General features: G+C 37.7%; 1 protein-coding gene across 1 annotated transcript in view; it reads right to left on the bottom strand.

Moving 5' to 3' along the window:
• Nucleotides 1-22,366, bottom strand: part of SNX25 (sorting nexin 25) — a 263,033-nt gene that overhangs the window by 6,831 nt on the left and 233,836 nt on the right. The window contains exons 14-16 of the mRNA XM_074272880.1: nt 20,582-20,746; nt 16,625-16,742; nt 7,994-8,060 (exon numbers count right to left, since the gene is read on the bottom strand). Of these exons, the coding sequence (XP_074128981.1) occupies nt 7,994-8,060; nt 16,625-16,742; nt 20,582-20,746 (350 nt within the window). The remainder of the gene's footprint in view (nt 1-7,993; nt 8,061-16,624; nt 16,743-20,581; nt 20,747-22,366) is intronic.

The following is a 22,366-nucleotide window of genomic DNA, read 5'->3' as shown; positions in this document are numbered from 1 at the left end:
TGAATAAGAATAGCATAGGTGACATTCAAAGTTAAGTCAGTGTTTAGGTCAATAATTTCAGAACTAGGATACTAGATTGGAATAATTTTAAATTCTACCCTAACTTATGTCACAGTCACTAATAAGAAAGGATGTTGATCAATTAACAAGCACTTATTGAGGACTCATCATATGTCAAGGTAGAAATACAAAGACAAAAACTAGTCTCTTATTTATATCTTATCAGGGGAGTCAATAAATGCAGTATTTTTTACAAATTTTTTTTCTTGTGATTTCAATGGAACAGGGAATTCTCTCTACTGATTCAGGTCAGCACCTGCACTCAATTTGGAGTCTCAGATTAGGGCCACAGAAGTTATGACCTACCACAGTTACCTAGCATGTGTCAGAGGAGGGGCTTGAACATTGGTTCCTAACTCCAAGGCCAACTTGCTGTGTCCTTATGTTCCATTTACCCAACATAAATAAAATAGCAGAACTGTCATGGTTTTCTAAAATCCACCAGCCATAGACATCATGGGACTGGGGCATTTGAGATTGTGGAGAATCTGGGAGAGAGAAACCTGGGGTTAAAAGGTAGAAAGTTTGAGCTTCTGATTTTATTTTGGGATCCTATGGACTTCTTCCATGGCTGAACACAAATGTGGCTGCTGATCTGAGCTCCTCTGGCCTTCTCTACCTGGCCTCTGAGGGGAAACAATGAAACTGATGCTGGCATTGAAAAGGGCTGTAATCACTGAGCTAATCAGACCAGGTATGGTGAGGTACTTTACCTGAAAAACAATTTCCCTTTCCCAGGACTCTGAGCCTCAGAAAGAATCAAATGTCTCCACCCATCTCTGGGAGAGAAAGGAGCTACAACAGCCAGTCTTCTGCTATTAATGGCAATGTCTTTGCATAACCCCATAAAGTGCTCCCTTCTCCACTGATGAACTGCCTCTCTTTTCACTATCATTCGTTCCTATTATTATAATATAAAGAAAGTAATGGCTACTAACAATAATTGTGTGATCATGGAGATGGAAAATGGGAAGGAAGAGAGAGTATCTGGAGAAGAATGATAGACATTTCTAGTATCCAACAAGAGACATGGGATGGGAGCTGGTGGAGTAATGATTTGTGCCTCAGAAGATAACAAACCACCTTGGTTACTCTTCTAGAGAATTCTAGGTGAAGATTATGTGCAAATGAAAAAGAAAAGGAGAGAGAGAGAGAGAGAGAGAGAGAGAGAGAGAGAGAGAGAGAGAGAGAGAGAGAGAGAGAGAGAGAGAGAGAAAGTTCTAATCCCCCAGACTAGAGAGATTTTATGAGCTTTCCCAAGATGAGGAAGGAGAGGGGAATGCCTTCAGGGTGGACTCTGTAGCTCCATTTAAATTCTTTACTATGGCATATTTGGGTTCTCCTCCAATACCCAGCCCTGTTTTCAGCAGCTTTTTACACTGGGTGGAGATATTTGAAGAGTGGGGACTTTGTCCATCCCTCCCCCCCAATTAGTGTGGGTGGGGATCTAATCACTGATGAAAGAAGTTTTGGTGCAGGATTACAAAAAGTAAATACAAGGCAATTTTGTGGGAAACACCAGGGAGGGTGAGCCAACACTAGCAGAGAGGGAAGTGGGCGGGGGAGGAGTAAGTTGATATATATCAGGAAGGGTCTGAAGTAGAGAGAGAGCCGTTAGAGCTCATCCAGAAGGAAAAACAGCAGATCAAATCTGTCCTTTAGGGGTTACCTGGTGGACAGAGGCTGGGAGACCAATTAAGAAGCTGCTACTACCCTGAACTAGGATGTGGCCATGGGAGTGGAGAGAAGAACACAGGGAGAGATGCTGAGGAAGAATTGAAAAGACCTGACAACACACCAAGAAGAGTAAGGAATTCAAGGAACGTGCTTTTTAGTTTCCTTTGTCCTTCCTTTCCTCTAGAACCCTGTATAATGGACCCATGATTTGGAGTCAGGGGAGCGTGATATTGTCAGCTCTGCCCCTTAGAACCACATTATTATTATATTAGATATAGATAACGTTTTAAATCACTGTGGTGCCATGGATTCCTTTAGGCAGTCTAGTGAAGCCAGTAAATGCACAAAATACAATAGAATTATAATGGAAATATTGCAATACAGTTATCACTATTACAAAACAAACAAACAAGTTCATGGACCTGAAATTTAGGACTCTCGCTCTAGTATACTCATTCTATATTTGAAGAAACGGAGGCTCAAAAATGAAGGGACTTGTGCAAGGGCACATAACCATTAGTCTCAGTGGTGTGTTTTAGGCTTCTGTCAAGTTAGGCTCCTACTCCTGAGCCAGCCCTTTCCACAATGTACCAAGCTGCCTTCTACCCTATATATCATTTCTCTGGTCCCATTATACCCTCCATAATGACAATTATATTTGATGATTATATGGACTTGTAGCTCAAATCTAAAATCCTTTGCCTTGGCTTACTGGCTGATGGTATTAATGAAAGGTGAATGCCAAGCGGTGATCATCAACAGGAAGCAGACAGGTGTCATATCACCCTAGACTTTGGGATCCAAGATCTAATCCTGCTTCTGATATTTACTGTGTTACTATGGGCAAATCAGACTCAGTTTCTTCAACTTCAAATCTCATTTTTCATCTTCATTGGGACCTCCAAACTCTCAGTTCTTTATCAAGCCTTCACCTTTACCCTGGCTAAAAAGTCTCCTGTCTTCCCATTCTTGACCCCTTGATAAAATCTACACTCTCCCCTTCTTTCAAGTTCTTTGCCTCTTTATTCTACGGCCAATGTAGCCTCATGCCCGTGCCTCAGCTTTGGGCTACTCCCACTTATCCTAGACATGGTCAGCTATTTTTCCAGTTTTGTTATTGTTGTTTCTCTTTTGAAGCCGGAGGGGGGAAAAATATCACAATACTGTATTGACTGGGCCCATTACAAATTGATTTTCTGCAGTCTCAACTGGCCTCTAACTGTAGCAAGGCCATCCTTTTCTATCTCCCCAATCAATTCATTTTCTCTCTCAACAGAGTGGTTTTTCTGAATCTTTTCATCCCTCCTCAAATCTGTCGCTCTCCCTGGCTTTGACCTTGGAATGGTGTTACTTGGAATGCGCCTTTGATCCCTGGTATACAGCTTCATGCTTAGATAATGTGCGCACATCTCTGCAAAGCTTAATGATTCCAAATCCCTGGAAAAGACGAGGGCTGTGGAACCACATATGCATTTTGGACAGTCAGGATAAGAGTCCACAACTCCTGTCTTTGCTTCTCTGCCATGTCAAGTTCTAAGGTTTGTCCATTCAAATGTTCGTTTTTAAAAGAAAGATGTGTTTAAGAATAAAAAAAAAAAAAATTCCCTGCATAAACAATCCAAAAGTACTATTAAAATCTTTACCCTTCCCCTTAACTATCTCATTTATATGCACTATACAAACCAAGTGAGAATAGAAATTGTCCATTTAAACAAACTTAAATTTTGATAAAAGGCCCTCATCAAATGCTGTCATCAAAGTGTCCTCGATCCATTTTTATCTTACTTCCCATGGAGACAAAATCTGTAGAGGGTTATTAGCTCAATTCTGGCTGGTGGAATTAGAGTCCTTATGCAGTGGGAAGTCCAGGCAGAACCTGCTGCCTCTTCACCTACTTATTCTAAGCAGCGGAGAAAAGAGCAAAGAGGCCCAGAGACCCTCAGGGACTCTCAGCATCCGGCCTCTGGATAGTGGCTTTTTTTTCCTAACACTTAACAAACCAAAGCTCTCAAAACATTTCACTCATTTAGAAATTTATGGTCTAGTGGAAGGAGAGATCTGGCACTTACTAGATGTGGGATGATAAGCAAGTCAGTTACCTTACTGTTAGTTTCCTCATCTACAAGATGTAGTAACAACCTCAGAGATTATTGTGAGGCTTCACTGGGATGAAGGATGTAAAGCAGTCTGTGGACATTAAGGCTGTATTTAGGCACTAGCTATTAATATTGTTCACTTGTCATAGAAAATTAGTGTAGAAAAACAAAAGAGGTACTTGCTGTAGTTAAGATTTCACAAGAGGAATTGAAGGGAGAATTAAAAGTGGCTTAAAGTGACCATGAGAAAATAATGGGAAAAATTAGCAATATAATTAATAAAGTCAGAAACTAACAAATAGCAAAAGAGATAATCAGCAAAACATTTAATGTACTCAAAGGTTTCTTGGACTTCAAAATATATTATGGAACAATCTTCATAAAAAAGCTATCTCTTATGGGAAATGGGGAGGGGTGAGAGAAAGGTTAACGAAACAGAAGAGAAAACCCCCAAATACAAGCTCATGGTATAAGGGAAATTGTTACAAAACCAAAGCCCCCCCCAAAAAAGTGGGGAAGAGTCGTTATTTAATCCAAAATATTGGAATGATTAGTTAGTGAATGTAGGTTTAGAGCCACACTACATAATGTATGCCAATAAATTCTAATTAGATCAATAATATAAACATGGGGGGTATCACTAGTTTTAGAATTAGAATTAAAATAGAATAGAAATTAAAAAAAAACTGAAATAGGGCCTTGGCTATAATACTTAATAGCTATGTAAACTCAGATCAATCATTTTAACCTTTAGATTCAGTTTTTTCATCTGTAAAATAAGAAAAGAATTACACCTCCCCACCCCCAGGAATCTACTTTTATGAGGCTGCTTGTTGGGGGGAAAAAGTACCTTGTAAACCTGAGAATGTCCTATGAAAGTGTGTGTTATTATCACTGAACCAGGCATGCATGTCATTTATTGAAGATAAAATGGGAAGAGAAACAGGCAGTTTCTGAAGACTCAGAAAAAGAAATCTCTTTTTCCAAGACCTAAATACCAATAATCTCTTTTCCCAAGGCTTAAATGTCAGTAAAGTGGTTTGCCTCAGCAGACTGAAAGCAGAAGTAATGCAGAATGCTTTACGAGGGGTGGGCAAATCTTAAATCTGACATAATCCTAACACTGAGATTTTCCTATAAAAATAAAGGAACCCCAAATATAATTAAACCACTAGGGCAATTCCCTCTTCCTCTCTTTGCAGAGTGAAGATAATTCTTAGGTCCTTGATGAGTATGTCAGTGGGACACAAGTTTTGGGGGGTATTAGTAAATTAGAAATCTAGGCTTCAAGCTCAGACTACATCGACACGTCTAAGGTGTTATGTCTTACACCTTGTGAGATACTTAGTCCCCACACTCTAAGCTTTACTCTGTAACTGGTTTGTCACTCATGGACCAAGCTAGTTAGATGTGAGGACCCTCATCATTAGAATGTTGGTTAACCGGCTGATGATTATTGAGAGTGGAGAGCAGGTGCTGAAAAACTCATGACACAATAACAAGTGGCTATGCCATTGGAGGAAATAACCACACTGATGAAATCATGACTTTTTGGGAAGCATTATAGAATGAAATCGATGCAAACTCCTTGAGGGAAGGTCCATTTTTGAGGGGTTATTATACATCTAAAACCTAGTACAATGTCTGGTACTGACTAGACACTTATTAAATTCATATATAAATAAAGCACATTCAATGCAATATAATGAATTTTAAAATGTTCTTTTCTGCTCACAAGTTCAATATATAAAAGTTTGCCATATTTCTTATCTAATTACATGCATATATTTAAGTAGCAAGTATGAATTAACATTTAATTGGAAATAATTAACTTGATCACAAAATATCATTACATTTTAAGAGTATAAAAAAGTATTTATTTTCCTCTTCAGATTCAATCCTATTACATTTTTGGCACCTAAATCACATTTCTATCCAAGAGAAGGTCATATTTTCAAGTCTCATGAAAGATCTAAATTTTAAATATACAGGCACTTGAAAAGAAGACCTTTACTAAAACATCATAAATAAATTTCATCTAGAGGAATGTATTTTATTCAAAATATCCTCTGTTCTAATATAATACCAAAGCTATGCTTAATGGCAGTTATATTGTAAGAAAAAAAGATTAATTGATAACAGAGATCTCAAGGGGCACTGAAGAATGACAGAACTTCCAAAATTTGGCACTTTAAGTAACATTTGACTAAAGCTCCCCAGTCTCTTCCCCATAAAGCAAAACTACGAAATATGTATTTCATATTTCTATTAGATGGTATTCAATTAGGACACAGAATGTGTATTAGCTAAAATTTGTGTCTCCCCAGTTCACAAAATAAGAATGTGGAACAGATGAGTGAATAATTGCATACACAACAGCTTACCAAATGCAAATTGAAGTGTAAAAATGAAAGTAACATCAAATAATTCTAGGAACTCAGTGAGTACTGAAGAAAGAATAGCTAATTGTAGAGATGACTGTTTTCAATAGTGTGAGTTCATATCCAAAGGGCTATCAAACTATGTATACCCTTTGATCCAGCAGTGTCTCCATGGAGTCGATATTCCAAAGTGATCATAAAAATGGGGAGAGGACTCACATGTGCAAAAATATTTGCAGTAACCTTTTTTGAAGTGGCAAGGAACTGGAAACTGAGTGGATGCCCATCAGTTGGAGAATGGCTGAATAAATTATGGTACATGAATGTAAAGGAATATCATTGCTCTATAAGAAATGAGGAGCAGAATGATTCAAAAGAGGCCTGGAGAGACTTACATGAACTGATGCTGAGTAAAGTGAGTGGAACCAAGAGAACATTGTACACAGCAACAAGAAGATTGTGTGATGTTCAATTCTAGTGGATGTGGCTCTTGTCCATAATGAGGTGATTCAGGACAATTCCAATAAACTTGTGATGAGAGAACCATTTGCATCCAGAGAGAGGACTAGAGGGACTGAATGTGAATCATAACATAGTATTTGGACCTTTTTTGTGGTTTGCTTGCTTTTTTCTTTCCCATTTTTTTCCTTTTTGATCTGATTTTTCTTGAGCAGCATGACATGGAAATATGTGTTGTAGAATTGAACATGTTTAACATATATGGAATTACTTGCTGTCTAGAAGAAGGAGGTGGGAAGAAGGAGGGGAAAAAAATTGAACACAAGATTTCACAAAGGTAAATGTTGAAAACTATCTTTGAATGTATTTTGAAAATTAAAAGCTATTATTAAAAATAATAAAATAAAATATAGAAAATATTATTTAAAATTAGTACAAATTCTTCCTCCACTTAACTCCCTCCATGATCTTGGCACAGATTGCAACCTCTACAAGACCAAAGATTTTATGAGTTATTATAGTATAAGTGAATGACTTTGGACCAGCTTGCTACCTCTTGTATTGTCTCCTCTAGAAAATGAATGACATTTGAACTACTGGTTTAATTCTGGTCCAATATTTTCAGAAATATAGCCCTTGTACACAAAAGTGGAACAGGCAGTTATGATAACAAGGGAACTTAAAACCATGGCCCAGGGGATGGGTTAAAGAGCTGGGAAGACTTGACTTGGAGGGGAAAAAAAGACAGTAGAGATTATGATAGCAGCCTAAAAGAATATGAAGTATTTTCAGGCAGAAGAAAGACAAGTCTTTGGTACTCGGCACTAGAGGGCAGAATGAGGAGGAAGGGTGTAAGTTACAGAGAGACAAATTTTGACTTCATATAAAGAAAATTTTCCCAACATTTAGAGCTATCCAAAAGAGGAATGGGGTTCCTTGCAAGAAAATAAGCCCCTATCAGTGGAAGTATTCAAGTAAAGCAGGATAGCTACTCGCTGAGGCAATTATAAAGGTAGAATTACCTGATTTCTAAGTCTATCAGGGCCCGGGACCATAACTGACGTGTAACTTAAGTGGCCTGTGTAAGTACAGAACAAAGCATCATAGGAACATAAGATCTTGGATTTAGAGGTGAAAAAGATCTCACAGACTCACATCTAGCCCCTTATTTTCATTGATGGGGAAACTGAGGCTTAGAAAACTTAAGTGACTTGCTCAGGATCCTATAGGCAGCAAGCAGATGTGGAACCCAGGCCTTTTAAATATGAGTTAGTGCCCTTGCCATAATTTCATATCCACATTAAAACAGTTACTACTCACTTGTTGATCGTTCTTCCAAAAGTGACTTGGACTAGTGCAATCAGTGTTCTTCTCACCCACTTAAACACTGAAAGAAAAATCAGGATAAGAGCATCATCATAGGAGAGCATCACTCTGGTGCATTTTCCATAACTACATAAAATGATTCCAGATCTGTTCACTTCCCTCCTCTTAGTTCAATCTACCCTAGCTGTTTCCACATCAAATGAGGCAAAGCAGATCAATTAATAGACATTCCAATTTTGGGGGCACTTTATAATCTTTTCTTTATAATAGTGTTATACCTGCCTATGTTCACATCTTATCCCCAACTAGACTGTTCCATGAGAGCAGGGCCTGCATCTTATTTAAATTTTGTGCCTATTGAAATATCCACACAGAATCTTGGTGTTTGTTAAATGTTATTATAGAAAAAAATTTAATCACTTTCCAGGTCTTTCTTTCTCTTTTTTTATTAATTCTACTTTATGTTACACTTATTAATGTATAAATGAATCATTGTCTATCATATGCAACACACTTAGAATAAAAATAGAAAATTTAGACAGTCTTTGCCTTCAAAGAGCTCACATTTTAAACTGGGTTGGAGGGACAACAGATATAGCAGGATTCAGCTACAAATCACATGGAATAGTCACATGGTCCTTGGGATTTTATGGAAAAACAGATGCTAACACCTCTTTTTAAATGTCATTTCCATTGACAGAATCATATCAGTTTCTGATGCTGAACTATTTGTCAGCACCAAGGATTTTGGTAGTGGAAACTTTCCTTTCTGGATCTTCAGGAGCTTAAGCTATAGCATCTGTAGAAGCAGTTTCCAGGCTCTATCTCCATCTCCATCTTCAAGGATCACTTCCCAGGATGATGCCCAAGAAAACTGGACTGGAAGTATCATTATGTCCAAGGCTCTTAGATTTAGGGTTTCAGGTGTCTGCATTGGGGTTCAAGGTGTTATGTGTAATCAAGGTATTAGTAGAGATTTGACTTGTCTGGCACATGCTGCCTCCTCTACCTCTCTCAAAGATGTATATATACACATACATATGTCTATATATCCAATGTATATGTAGAAGCACATATCATCTGCATATGATCTGTCATACAGAGATGACATATAGCATCTTAGGCTATCACCTGTCATCTTGACTTGCCTTTGGACTTTCATGAATCAGGGAGAGTAAGACTGAAGACTGTGCAATTCTGCCTCTTTTAAATCCAATTCACATATGAGTCAAGATATCACCCTGGGATGTCACTGATCCTCTTTGAAAATGAAAGACAAACAACAATCATATATGCACATATGTGTAATAAAACTGTATAGCCTTATATTAAAGATTATGATGTGAATATGAAAGGAGAGAGAGGTATAGAATTCAGAGGAGGAACCATCACTTCTGATGAATTGCAGAAATCTCTCAACAGAAATGGCATTTCTTTCCCAGAGAAGTTCGGGACCTTTGCAGTTTTTGAAGAAAATCCCACTTTTTTCTTTGCTTTCAATTCTGGCCCAATTTATTGACTTCTTGAAGTATCTGTCCAAGAGTATTTATACTGATTGATGGTTTTTTAACAGTAAATATTATAGTCCAAGACCCAGTCTTCATCCTCTTGGGTAGATGGTTAGGTTCAAACTTTATCGAGCAGTTATGAGTCTCATCCAGCATACTTTGTGGTGTTCCACAATAGGATGCATGCAGCAATTAAAATACAATAATCAAGAAAACTACCTCCCACTCTACTTCTATCTTTTTACAAATAGAGCATAAACATAGGTTGACCATCAGGCTGTCCTTACAACTTGGTCTGAGAAAGGACTGTTTTGCTACTGTTCCAATTTGCATAGTGAAGCTAGGGGGGAAAATTGTAAAACCAAGTGCTCACAAGAAGCGCTGGATGAAATCACTGAAACATTTTTAATACATTTTTTACTCTGTAAAATTCAAAAGCACAAATAAAGAACAGGCTCTGGCATCAAGGCCAGATAGGACCTTCTGCTAGATCACCATGAAGCCAGACACAGCACAAACCTCATAAAGTCCATCTATACATTTTCCCACAGCCAACCTTAGTTTTGCTTACATTAAAGAAAGGCCTAACAAATAGTGGGGGGGAAGGGAGGGTTTCCTTTTTTTCCTTCATTGGTAGGGTATTTTTCCATAGAAACCCCTATCCCACAGCACAGGCAAACTCTTCAAGAGGGTGTAGCTTTCAACTTTGAGAATACATAAACTCTGATCAATGCAATGATTCCAGATGACTCATGATGAAATATGCTATCCACTTCCTGATGGACAGATGATGGGTTCAAGAGTGCTTATAAATATAAATTATATAACAAATTTTTTTGGTCATGACCAACATGGGGATTTATTTTGCTTGACTATACATGCATCTAATAGGGATTTTGTTTTTGTTTTTTTTTTCTTTTCAAAAGGGGACAGAGAGATGGGAAGGAGTAAATACAGATTTTCATTAATTCCAGAACTAAAAAAAAAAAAAGCATTGGGTTTTCTTGCACTGGAGTTTTTAAAGGTAGAAGCTGGATAACTTCTTGTCTAGAAAGTTATAAAAAGATTCTTTTTTCAGGTAGAAATTGAGTCACATTATATTGGTTTATGTAGGTATAGTCCTAGGGTACCTCTTGATCGAGAGACTTGGGCTTCCTGTGCCTTTTGAATCTTTCTATCTACCATATATCATTCCTAATGACACCCACTTGCTTATCTGATATCTGTATTCCATTATTTAAGAAACAGGTAGTCTTATTATTATTAATAGTAGATCCCTAAGAAAGAGCTAGTGATAAGTGATCCAAATGTTCTTACTGTTTCCAATGGCATTATAATGATGAAATCTGTTTTTTATCAATTCATTAAAAAACAACTTTCCTAAAGCTGTGGGTCATTTGTTCTGTTTTTAGCAGAAAATCAATTACATGGTAGAATCAACTCAAGGAAATGTTAATTTGATCTCCTCAAATGTACAGTAGAATAGTAAAGGATTTAAGGTGTGATCCAATCTAAAATCCTCACTGTTACATGTTACCTGTACCTGTGTGACCAAACAAATTATTTAAGCTTTTCTGAGCCTTCATTTCCTAATGTTAAAATGATGGGGTTGGACTAAATAGCTTCTAAGCTTCCTTTCGGATATTTCTCGTGCTAATTCTTATGATCCCATGAATCTGAATCCTGGATCTACTACCTATATGACTGTAAATAGTTGACCTCTCTGAACCTTCATTTTCCCATCTCTAAAACAAGAAAACTAAACTAGATAAATAAAGTTTCTTTCAGTTCTAAATCTTATGCTCTAGGATCCATTTCAACTCTGCAGTTCAATGGATTCACGTAGATTTTGCATTAGGATTTTAAGATGGGGGTAGAGTAAAAGGTGGGAAGTAATGAATAATCATAGCATATTTAACTAAAGAGTGGAAAGAGACATATATGTGCCAAAATGTTTGTGGCAGCTCTTTTTGTAGTAGCTAGAAACTGGAAGATGAATGGATGTCCATCAGTTGGAGAATGGTTGGGTAAATTGTGGTATATGAAAGTTATGGAATATTATTGCTCTGTAAGAAATGACCAGCAGGAGGAATATAGAGAGGCCTGGAGAGACTTAAACCAACTGATGCTGAGTGAAATGAGCAGAACCAGAAGATCACTGTACACTTCAACAACAATACTGTGTGAGGATGTATTCTGATGGAAGTGGAAATCTTCAACATAAAGAAGATCCAACTCACTTCCAGTTGATCAATGATGGATGGACAGAGGTAGCTACACCCAGAGAAGAAACACTGGGAAGTGAATGTAAATTGTTAGCACTAATGTCTGTCTGCCCAGGTTACATGTACCTTCGGAATCTAATGCTTATTGTGCAACAAGAAAATGATATTCACACACATGTATTGTACCTAGACTATATTGTAACACATGTAAAATGTATGGGATTGCCTGTCATTGGGGGGAGAGAGTAGAGGGAGGGGGGGATAATTTGGAAAAATGAATACAAGGGATAATATTATAAAAAAATAATAAAAATTAAAAAAAATCATAGCATATTTAAAAAAACATTTAAAATTATTTTTTCATTGCACATGTGAAAAGAGGGAGGAGGGAAAAAAACTTGGAACACAAAGTTTTACAGAGGTGAATACTGAAAACTATCCTTGCATGAATTTGGATAAATAAAATACTATTAAAAATGATCCTTTCTATAAAGGCCCAGTCTCCCAGACAAGTATGTTTTTCAAAAATACCAGAAAGTTGGCTAGAATTCAAAAATGGGCTGGCATTATAGAGATCTGCTCATTTGGGGGGATGGGATGGGGCCATGTGGGGGCAGCTACAATGGATAGTGGGCTGAGCCCTGGAGTCAGGAGGATTTAAGTTCAAAGCCAGCCTCAGTCACTTACCAGCTTTCTGACCCTGGGCAAATCACTTAACCCTGTTTACCTCAGTTTCCTCATCTGTAAAATAAGCTGGAGAAGGAAATGGCAAAGTACTCTAGTGTCTGCCAAATGTGGTCACAAGTAGTTGGACACAACTAAACCAACAAAAACAAAAAACAAAAAACAGAGCCATGAGAGGAATATGTCTGTCAGAGATAATTAGCAGTCTCCCTGTATCTTTTTAGAGGCATAAGAGAGGGAGAGAGATGATCCTTAGAGAATTTAAGGACATTTGCACTGAACATATAGTGTCTAACAAGATTGATTATCTGTGAAGATAACTATAGTGACCCCCTTCTGACCTAAGAAATCAATCCACCAACAAGCCTCTATTGAGAGCTAACTATGTGTGAGACACGGGATAAAAAGACAAAAGTGAAAACTCGACTGTAATGACTTTGCTACAATTTTCCTCAATCAGCCCTTCCCCATTTCCGGCCTGTTTCCTTCTACCCTTTCCCCAATATGAAGCCTAAAAAATGTCTCCCTGCTTCCTCTTTCCTCCCCACTGGCCCCACACTTAGCTGCCTCATAAAAGTTGTTGTTGCAGCTTTGACAAAACATTATTGATGGTGAAAGTATTTGGATTAAAGAATTCTATTTATTTTCTCCTGAAATGTTGGAAGCAGATGTCCAAGTACGCTCACAGAAAGATGGTATTCTATTGAGTTCTTTCCCTGGCTTGTTGTTTGGCTGGAGCAAAATCACTTAATCTTCTCTGTCTCAAAAAAAGACCTATCATCATTCCTGACTTTAAAAACAAATAGAAAAAACCCCACCAAGAGAAAACAAAATTAAAATCTGGTTTACAGCTTGGGTCAAGAGGATTCATGAAGTGATGAGCCAGGTTTTCTTGGGATGGACTTTGAGCATAAAATGTGCAGTTTGGAGAAGGGAGATAGGGAACAATAACTGCTCACAAAGTTCTGGCACTATTTAAAAAATTACAACTTATGTGACTAGAAAACTGAAACATGTGGAGACAAAATGGTGTCAAGGAGTTGCATTGAAATTTCACCTCAGATACATATTAGCCATGTGGGCATGACACTGAGCCCCTGCCTTTATCAGTTTCTTCATCTGTAAAAAGGGGGTAAAAAACCATAATCTACTTTCCAGGATTGTTGTGAGGATTAAATGAGATAATATCTGTGAAATGCTTTGCCAATCTTAAAGTGCTATATAAATGCAAATTATTATTATTGTTGTTGTTATTATTTCAACTTCTCTTCAACAACCTCTACTTTCTCATCTGTAATATGTAGACTCTAATAATTGTGCAACTTGCCATGCAGGACTGTCATGAAAAAAGAACTTGGCAAATTTTGAAGAATGAATGGTAGTCATCCAAATGGATCTGTGATCTCGCTGATGCCAGAGTTCCCTGCAGTAATGCAGATCTATCCTCACCCACTCGGCCTGTGTAACTCATCCACGGCCCCCCAGCATTCCCGAGGCATTTTTATCTTCTCCCATACTGTGAGGTCATCAGCGATGCCCTTTGGACATCTACCTGTGATTTGCCATTCTTAACACTTGAGCAGCTCATCTTCCCTTTCTGTCATCCAATGACTTGATGAATCCTTGCTTTTTATTTACTCCCATCCTCTGAAGTTCCTCTTTGGTTATATGTTAGGATTTGCTTATCTCCTTCTGGGGTCCTTCTCTCTCGGTGATGCTTTGAGAGGCAGTGGTGTTATTCCAGGTTACTACATGGTAACCCCCTTAAGATGCTTCAGATGTCTGTTTTGAAAAGATGAGCCTTTGTTGTTATTGATGGGATCAATCATTTGGATTTCCTAAAGACAATACAGCCCTTTCACCAACTTCTTTTCAACTTCGGCCCTGACTCCTATTATTCCTTCTAAATGTTCATACTTGCTGTCTCTTTTTTGGAGTAAAACATTTTTTCCATTTCTTCTCCTTTTGAAACCTCAGTACTTGGGTAAGCTCAGTAATTGGGTGTCTTAGTACTCCATTAATTGAATCATATTCAGTACAACACTTCTCTCTCTATATACCTGATCCAATTTGACCACTTTTGCCATCATTATTCTCTACGCTACCATAGAAATGATCATTGTTCTCTTTATTACTGTTTTTGCTCCTACTGTAATTTAATTGGACTAACTCCTTGTCAAACATTACCTTGCCCTTTCCTCTGTCTAGGCAAAGGCTACTCATTCTTATACTAAATAAAATGTAAGCTGCTTGAAGGTAGAAACTGCTTCTTTTTGTGTGTATTGCCAACACCCAGCACAATTCCTATTCTACAGAAATACAGAAGACACATAAGTTCTTGTTTTTGTTGTATCTCTTCTAGTCTATGCTGATCTTTCCTCTCTTAGAACCACGTGCACTTCTGTTCTCATAATGCCTGCATCACATAGTTTAACGCTTCTTTGGCTCTCAGCGTTTCATATACATTGGCTTTATCTTTTCAGGTTGGACTTGGTATCCTCCTTAGGTCCTATTCACATTATGTACTATTTGACATTATTGTTATTCCTGCCTACTATACCTTTTTACTTCCCAAATTGCTACACCTATATCTTAGGAAATAAGGCTTATTTATTATTGTATCTCTTCTCAGATCTAGTCCAGTGCAATTCACAGAAAAAGCACTTAATGAAAGATTGTTGAATTAAATAAGTCAACAAAATTTGAATAAAATGACCGTTCCTATAAGGCTACAGGGGTTACACAGCTCATACTTCATCCTATCTACCACTATGCCCATAACGATGCTGTAGACCTATGTGCACATCTGCTCAGTATTCACTCTGTTTTGCTTAGAGAATGACAGTTGTTTGCATGGATTGTCTCCACCCCTCCATGCTGTGAAATGATTCAACCATTCTGGAGAGTTATTTGGAAGTATACCCACAGGGCTATCAAACTGGGCATACCCTTTGATCTAGCAGCATCATTACTGGGTCTGTATCCCAAAGAGATCATAGCAGCCCTTTTTATAATGCCAAGGAATTTGAAATTGTGTGGACATTTCTCAGTTGGGGATTGGCTGAATAAGTTATGGTATATGAATGTAATGGAATATTATTGTTCTATAAGAAATGAAGTACAGGCTAATTTCATAAAAGCCTGGAAAGAACTACATGAATTGGTGTTAAATGAAATGAGCAGAACCAAGAGAACATTGTACACAGCAACAATAAGATTGTGTGATGATCAATTGTGATGGACTTGGCTCTTTACAATGAAGTGATTCAAGGCAATTCCAATAGACTGGTGATGGAAAGTGCCATCCCTCATCCAGACAGTCAACTATGGAGACTGAATGTGGATCAAAGCATAGTAATTTCACCTTTTGTTGTTGTTTGGTTGGTTGGGTTTTTTTTTTCACTTTTGACTTGATTTTTCTTGTGAAGCATTATGATTGTAAAATATGTTTAGAAGAATTACACATGTTTAACCTATATTGCATTGCTTGCTGTTTAGAGGAGGGAAGAAGGAAAAAAATTTGGAACATAAGGCTTTGCAAAAGTAATGTTGAAAACTATCTTTGCATGTATTTGGAAAAATAAAATACTATTTAAAAAATAAAAACCTCCACACTTTAGTAGGTGATTTTATACCTAGGGCCAAAGCAATCCATCATTCTATAGCCACCTTCTGGAGCTGAGTTTTTCCATTTCCAGTTGAACAGATCCTCAAAATGGCAGCCACAGTCTATCAAGAAGGCTACAATCAATGCCCTTTTACCTTGGTAGAACCTCCTAGAGCTTATGTTCCATAACATAGTGTTTGAGGACTCAAAGTTACCTTCATGTCACTTAACAGTACCAGAGCAGGGACTTCATTGTCTTAATCATTATACAGAGTAAGAATAAAATACATCAATACTCAATAAAGTATCACCTCGAGATATAACAGCCCTAGAAACCTTTAAGTTTGTTTAAAAAGAAACTTTAGTGGACATATATTTGTATCCTATGTTTTATATTATTAATCTTCATAAAACCCAGAAAAAACCTTTCCTTTAAAGCCCTAAAATCAAAGCCTCTTGTTTCTGCTATTCAGAATAAAGTTCTAACAAAATAAAAGCTTCCTGATGCAAAAAAAAAATGACAAGTTTCTTCCAAGAATCAATGGACTTTAAAAAATTATCTCAACTACCAACATCTAATTGTTTTAAGCAAGAGGCTTACTTCCTCGAAGCTCAAATATCTCCCCAATCAGCATGAAACACGGCTCAGCCAAGGCATCCTTCTTCCCATCTACATCATCACCATAGTCTGACAGGTCACTATCTTCTTCTGCCTCCTCCTGGGGATACAGTAAGATCACAGGTAAACAATTACTTACAAATGGAAATATATATGTCTATGTAGCTTCCTCCATTTTGTATTCCTTACTGTTTGCCCATATTTTATTCCACAGCTTTCACTAAAGTATAGACACAGTGGCTCAATGTAGTATAATGGGAAGTGAAAATGGAATTAGTATGCAAAGACCTGAGGTTGGATCCCAGTTCTGCTGCTCGGGACTTATGACATTGAACAAATTCCTTTATGTCACTGAGCTTCAAATTCCTCACCTGTAAAGTGAGGGGATTGGAGCAGATGATCACATCACATCACATCACAGGATATGAACAATCTTTCTCCACTGCCTCATGGTGGCACAAAATTTGCAAAGGCTAGACAAGGAGAGGGCAAGCTCTGAGGGGTCCTCCACAGCTGAAAAGTTTTCGGGGACAGATGGAACCATAGGTTTTGAAGCTGGGACCAGCTCACTAAATTCAGCAAGGCTCATCAGGAGAAATATGGACACTGGGGAATGAATTATTTTGGCCATGGAGGGGCAAGGACCTGCGCCAATAGAAAGACCACTCACTGCCAAAATAAAATCATAATCCTTCAGGTACTGAAGCAGAAGGTCCTCCAGAAAAGACGTCTCCTCCTTCCTATAGGCAAAAACTTGCAAATTTGCAAAAGGGTAGGTAGGATAAAGCCCAGAACCAGACTCAGAAAGACCTAAATTCGAATACAGCCACAGACACTTACTTGTGTATCATCACTGGTGATAATTTCAGTCCAGCCCAATTCTTTGTATCTCCATTTGAGGTTTACTTGGCAAACCTACTGGAGTTTTGATCATTTCTTTCTCCAGCTCATTTCACAGATGAGGAGACTGAGGCAAATAGGGTTAAGTGACTTGCTCAGGATCACAAAACTAGTTGTACCCGAGGCCAGATTTTAACTCGGGAAGATGAGTAGTCTTTGACATCAGGCATTAAATTCTACCCATTGTATCACCCAGTTGCCCCAACGTGTGACCCAGGCCAAATCATTTAACATCTGTCTGCTTCTTTCTCATCTATATACAATGGAGATAATCATAGCACTTACTCCCAGGTGCTTTGTGGATCAAGAGAGATAAAATTAGTAAGGCACTATATAAATGATAGTCTTAATTATGATTTTTTTTAAAAAAATTGATTTAAGGATCCAAATAATTAAGGTAATTTTAAAAGTCCTGTGAAGTTATTAAGTTAATGGATGAATAAAAATGAAATTAAACATTAATTTCATAAAGTTGAGGTCAAAAATGCTGTAAGATTTTTGAAAACTTAATTTTGAACTCACTGTTTTTCAAAGCAATACAAAGTGTTTTCAGATTAATTTCATTGTTTTTTAAGCCATGATTCAAGCTTTCCCAACACTAGAGGCTGTATTCATTTATAGGCAAAAGGCTGGTTTCTGCATATGGACTGAACACATGTGTGTACACTTTCTAATGCCATACTGTGAATTTTTCTCTGAGATCATAAAATCACTGTGTAAGAACAGATTTAATCCAGCCTGATGGTAGAAAGGGAAGGGGGAAGATAGAATACCACATGTCTAATCTACTATAATAGGAGCTGGGGGAGGGTAGAAGAGAAGTGCTTCATTGGCTTAAATACAAGGCAAGAACTTACTGAAGGCAACAAACCTAGTGATAGATTGTAGTCCTAACTCTACATCTTCCCATAATAAAAATAATGATAACAACAGCAACTACGGTCAAGGGTATTATCATTTAAGATTTGCAAAGCATTCATCAAATATTATCTTACTTGATCTTTGCAATACCCTGAGGAGGTTGATGGGGAGGACACACCTCATAAGAAGCTAAGGATGGGCTTGAACTCAGATCCTCTTGACACCAGGTCCAGCATTCTCTTCATAATACCACCTATAGTCAGACCTATCTTTATGAAGCACTGTTTTACACATACCACCCTTTCTCTCCTTTCTACTCAAATGTTTTCAATGGCTCCCTATCATAGCATAAAAATTTATACTTCACAATCTAGTGTTCTCCATTCTCCTCAGCATTTGCTGCTCTGCTTGGTTTCAAATCCATAGAATAGGAAACCCTTCCCAGGATAAACTCAGTCCCTCTAATCTAATCTAATCCAATTTAATCAAACCTCAAGCATAGAGTGACATCTCCTCCCTCATCCTCCTGTCCTTTGACTGAAGGCTCCCAAAGCCTTCCTTTACAGAGAACAGAAACTGGATGTGTTGTTCCACTTCTCTCTACACTTATTTCTTTTCTGGTTTTAATCCCACAGCAAAAGATGTTCCTGTGCTGGGTACAGTCCTGGTCTCTCCCCTCTCCTTGCTTTCCTATTTCTTTTTTTGTATTATCTCTCCTTGCGAACTCCTTGAGGGCAGGGACTGCTTTTCTTTTATTAGTTGTAACCCAGGGTTTAGCATAGTGTGACACATAGTATTTACTTAATAAATATTTAGGAGATTGGACTGGATTCAAGGCCCTGGCTATAACGTTTTTCCCTCCCCCATTACTTCCCTATATGAATTCCAATCAAAGTAACTCATTATTTCCTGACTATTTCATATGCATGGAATGTGCTCTAATTTCCTCTCCATTTAGTCTGAATTATGTCATACTTCAAAAAACTGCTTATCTCCTATCTCCGATCAGACTTCCCTGATAATTCTGGGTCTTCAGTAATAATTTCCTCCCCCCTAAATTCATAAAATATATTTTTATATATGTACTTTAACACTGTTATGTGTATATGTATATATACTTTAACACTGGATTTATTATCTTATTAGGCATAGGGAACTTCCAGTGGAGAAATTCCTTCTATCAATGTAGATAGGCACCCTGAAAGTAAATTACTAAAACAGAATCATATACCCAATAACTGTCAAAGGTGGGACTTTAATATAGGTTTTTCTGACTCTAAGACCATTCTTTAACATCATGCTAGATCCCTCATCTGATACACAACATAAAACAACTCATGCTTCCATCTAAGTTTTTACTATCTCCACAGCACCTTTCTCATAATTACTTTATGAAATAGATAGTGTAAGCATTACTATGCTCTTTTTTAAAAATGAGGAAACTAAATCCCGGAGTAATTACAAGACTGGCTCAAGGCCATGTAGCTGGGTGATGCTTTCCTTCCCTAATACCTAGCATGAGCTGTCCACAAGTAGGTGCTGACTGCAAGTGTTTGTTTCTGCTGTTGCTTGGTAAAGATGGCTTGTGCATATCAATTAAAATCCTTTAAAGTGATAAAAATCCTTCCCAATAAGCAGCATCAACATTTCTCATTAACAGGGTTAATGATGAAGTTTTGATTACTTCAGATCTACCTCTAAAAATGAACTAGGTCTGTTCTCATTCAGTCATTAAAAAACAAACAAACAAAAAAAAAAAAACATTGCCTGACTCTTTGTGATCCCATTTGGGATTTTCTTGTCAAATATACTAGCGTAGTTTGCCATTCCCTTCTCCAGCTCATTTTACAGATGAAAAAACTAAAGCAAACAGTGTTGAGTGACTTGTCCAGCGTCACATGGATAGTAAGTGTCTGAAGCCAGATTTGAACTCAGGAGGATGACTTCTTGACTCTGGACTCAGTACTCCATTCACTATATCACCTAGCTTTCATCTGGGCAAAACTGGGTCTGTCTCATCTAATTTAAAATGTGAGCTCTCTGAAGGCTGGAAATGATTGTCTAATGCAGTGAAAATACACAAGCAGAGGGAAAAAGTCATTCAATTTAACTCTGCCATTTGAAAGGTCAGTTAGGGTTCTGTATGAAGAAGCATTCAGACATGCTCCCAGTACTCACCTCTTGGTGGGAGAAAAAGTCACGAGGAAGCCTTTCTAGGAATGAGGACAATGAAAATGTGGATTTCTTCCCCTGCACATCAATAACCTTGAGGTAGTCAGGAGAAGGGCTCAAGAAGGCATAAAGTGCTTCACTCTGACATAGCCTTTCATCTGAGAGCAGTTTCTGCAGGAAAAAGAGTCACTTCTGTGTAATTATACATATTTTATGTTCATGTTGGTCATGTCACAAAGGTACTGGTGAGAGAAAGCAAATAGAATTGAGGCAGGAAAAGCAGGGGAAGGAACACTGGTTTGAGAGTTAGAGAAACCTTATTGTTACTTTTGTGTTTAAATAAGTCACTGAATGTCTCAATCTCAGTTTCCTCATCTATGAGTGAGGAAGTCAGATCAGTTAGTCAGCTCTAAATCTAAAGTTTTGTCTATGATTTCTTTCTCCTCAATCTAAAGTCTTGTTTTCTTCTCTGAAGAAAAAATGCTCAGAGTTATTTGAAGCTGGGTTATCCAAGGTAAATGATGCCTTCTTTTTCATGGACTGCACAGCGCCTTTGCTTCATCCCCATATGGACAATTAGAATCCTCACTGCTGAATCACAACTCCAACTATTCTGCTGGTATTGCAAAAATCTCTTTTCTCCTATTTTTGCCAGTGTTCCAAAAGGGATGCACTCAAATACCTCACTCTGTTCCAATGGAGGATTTACAGAATAGTTACTTGGGAGATGAATTTTATGTTCTCTTCACACTTAGAGAGGAATAGGTATATATCAGGAGGGAGAAAATAAAGTACATTCTCAGACCCTTCTGTGAACTGTCTTTCCACTAAGCAAGATATTTTGTTAAAAGTGAATTCTCATAATGTCTATCCTATACCTATTGAAGCATTAGTGTACGTACACCCCCCCCACACCCACACCCACACCCACACACACATACACACACACCGAAACCCACCAAAAAAAAACCCCAAATAATAATCTTCTATTTGGAGCTCTGCGTATTTCTTTTTGAACTTTACCAGATTGGTGATTTCAATGGTAAGAGTGATCTGAGTAGAATTGTAACTCCAACACAGCTTAGCAGACAGTCTTCATGGGTTTTTATGATGGAAAATAATTCCTTATCATCAACAAATTTCTGTTGATGAGCATCTCTGAACTTAGCTAGGCTAGACCTCAGCTGGGTGGCCAGCTGCATTAAAGCTTCTTTCCATGAATAATACAGCTAAGTGAATAATCTGGCTCTATGATACCAGTTAATCTTTAAGATAATTTAATTTTTGAAAGCCTTTAAAAAATTAAATTTCTCTCTCTCTCTCTCTCTCTCTGTGGTTAAGCTTGGGAGCTATCATTCAGTCTGTGGTGTATACAGATCTGTAAGATATCAAAAGGTTTTACTGAATTTTCAAATTGGCTCATTTGAAAAAAAAATCACTGAGGTATTTAAACATCAGTTTCCTTTGGCTTAAAAAACTAATCAAAACCCTCTTCAGGTTTAACAACTGTTCTTTGAGGCTTGCAATTTATTCTTTTCCTCACCAGCGCCAGCACCAGCAACATGGCTTAGATGGAGACTATGGTACCCTAAGCTTGGAGTACGATTTAGGAGGCAGCACAGACAGAATTCTGGTTCTTGAATCAGAACACTCAAGTTCTTATCTGACTTCTGATATTTACTCCCTATGGGAAAGTCAGACAAATCACTGGATCTTGCTGGGTTTCAAGTTTCCTCATTTGGATTATGTGATGCTTATGAATCTATGACAAGAGTTCAAATCTGACTTCCG

Source organism: Sminthopsis crassicaudata, chromosome 6, assembly GCF_048593235.1.
Source record: "Sminthopsis crassicaudata isolate SCR6 chromosome 6, ASM4859323v1, whole genome shotgun sequence".
NCBI lineage: Eukaryota > Metazoa > Chordata > Mammalia > Dasyuromorphia > Dasyuridae > Sminthopsis > Sminthopsis crassicaudata.
The sequence above is the reverse complement of the archived record's forward strand: the minus strand, read 5'-3'. Positions and strand labels throughout refer to the sequence as shown.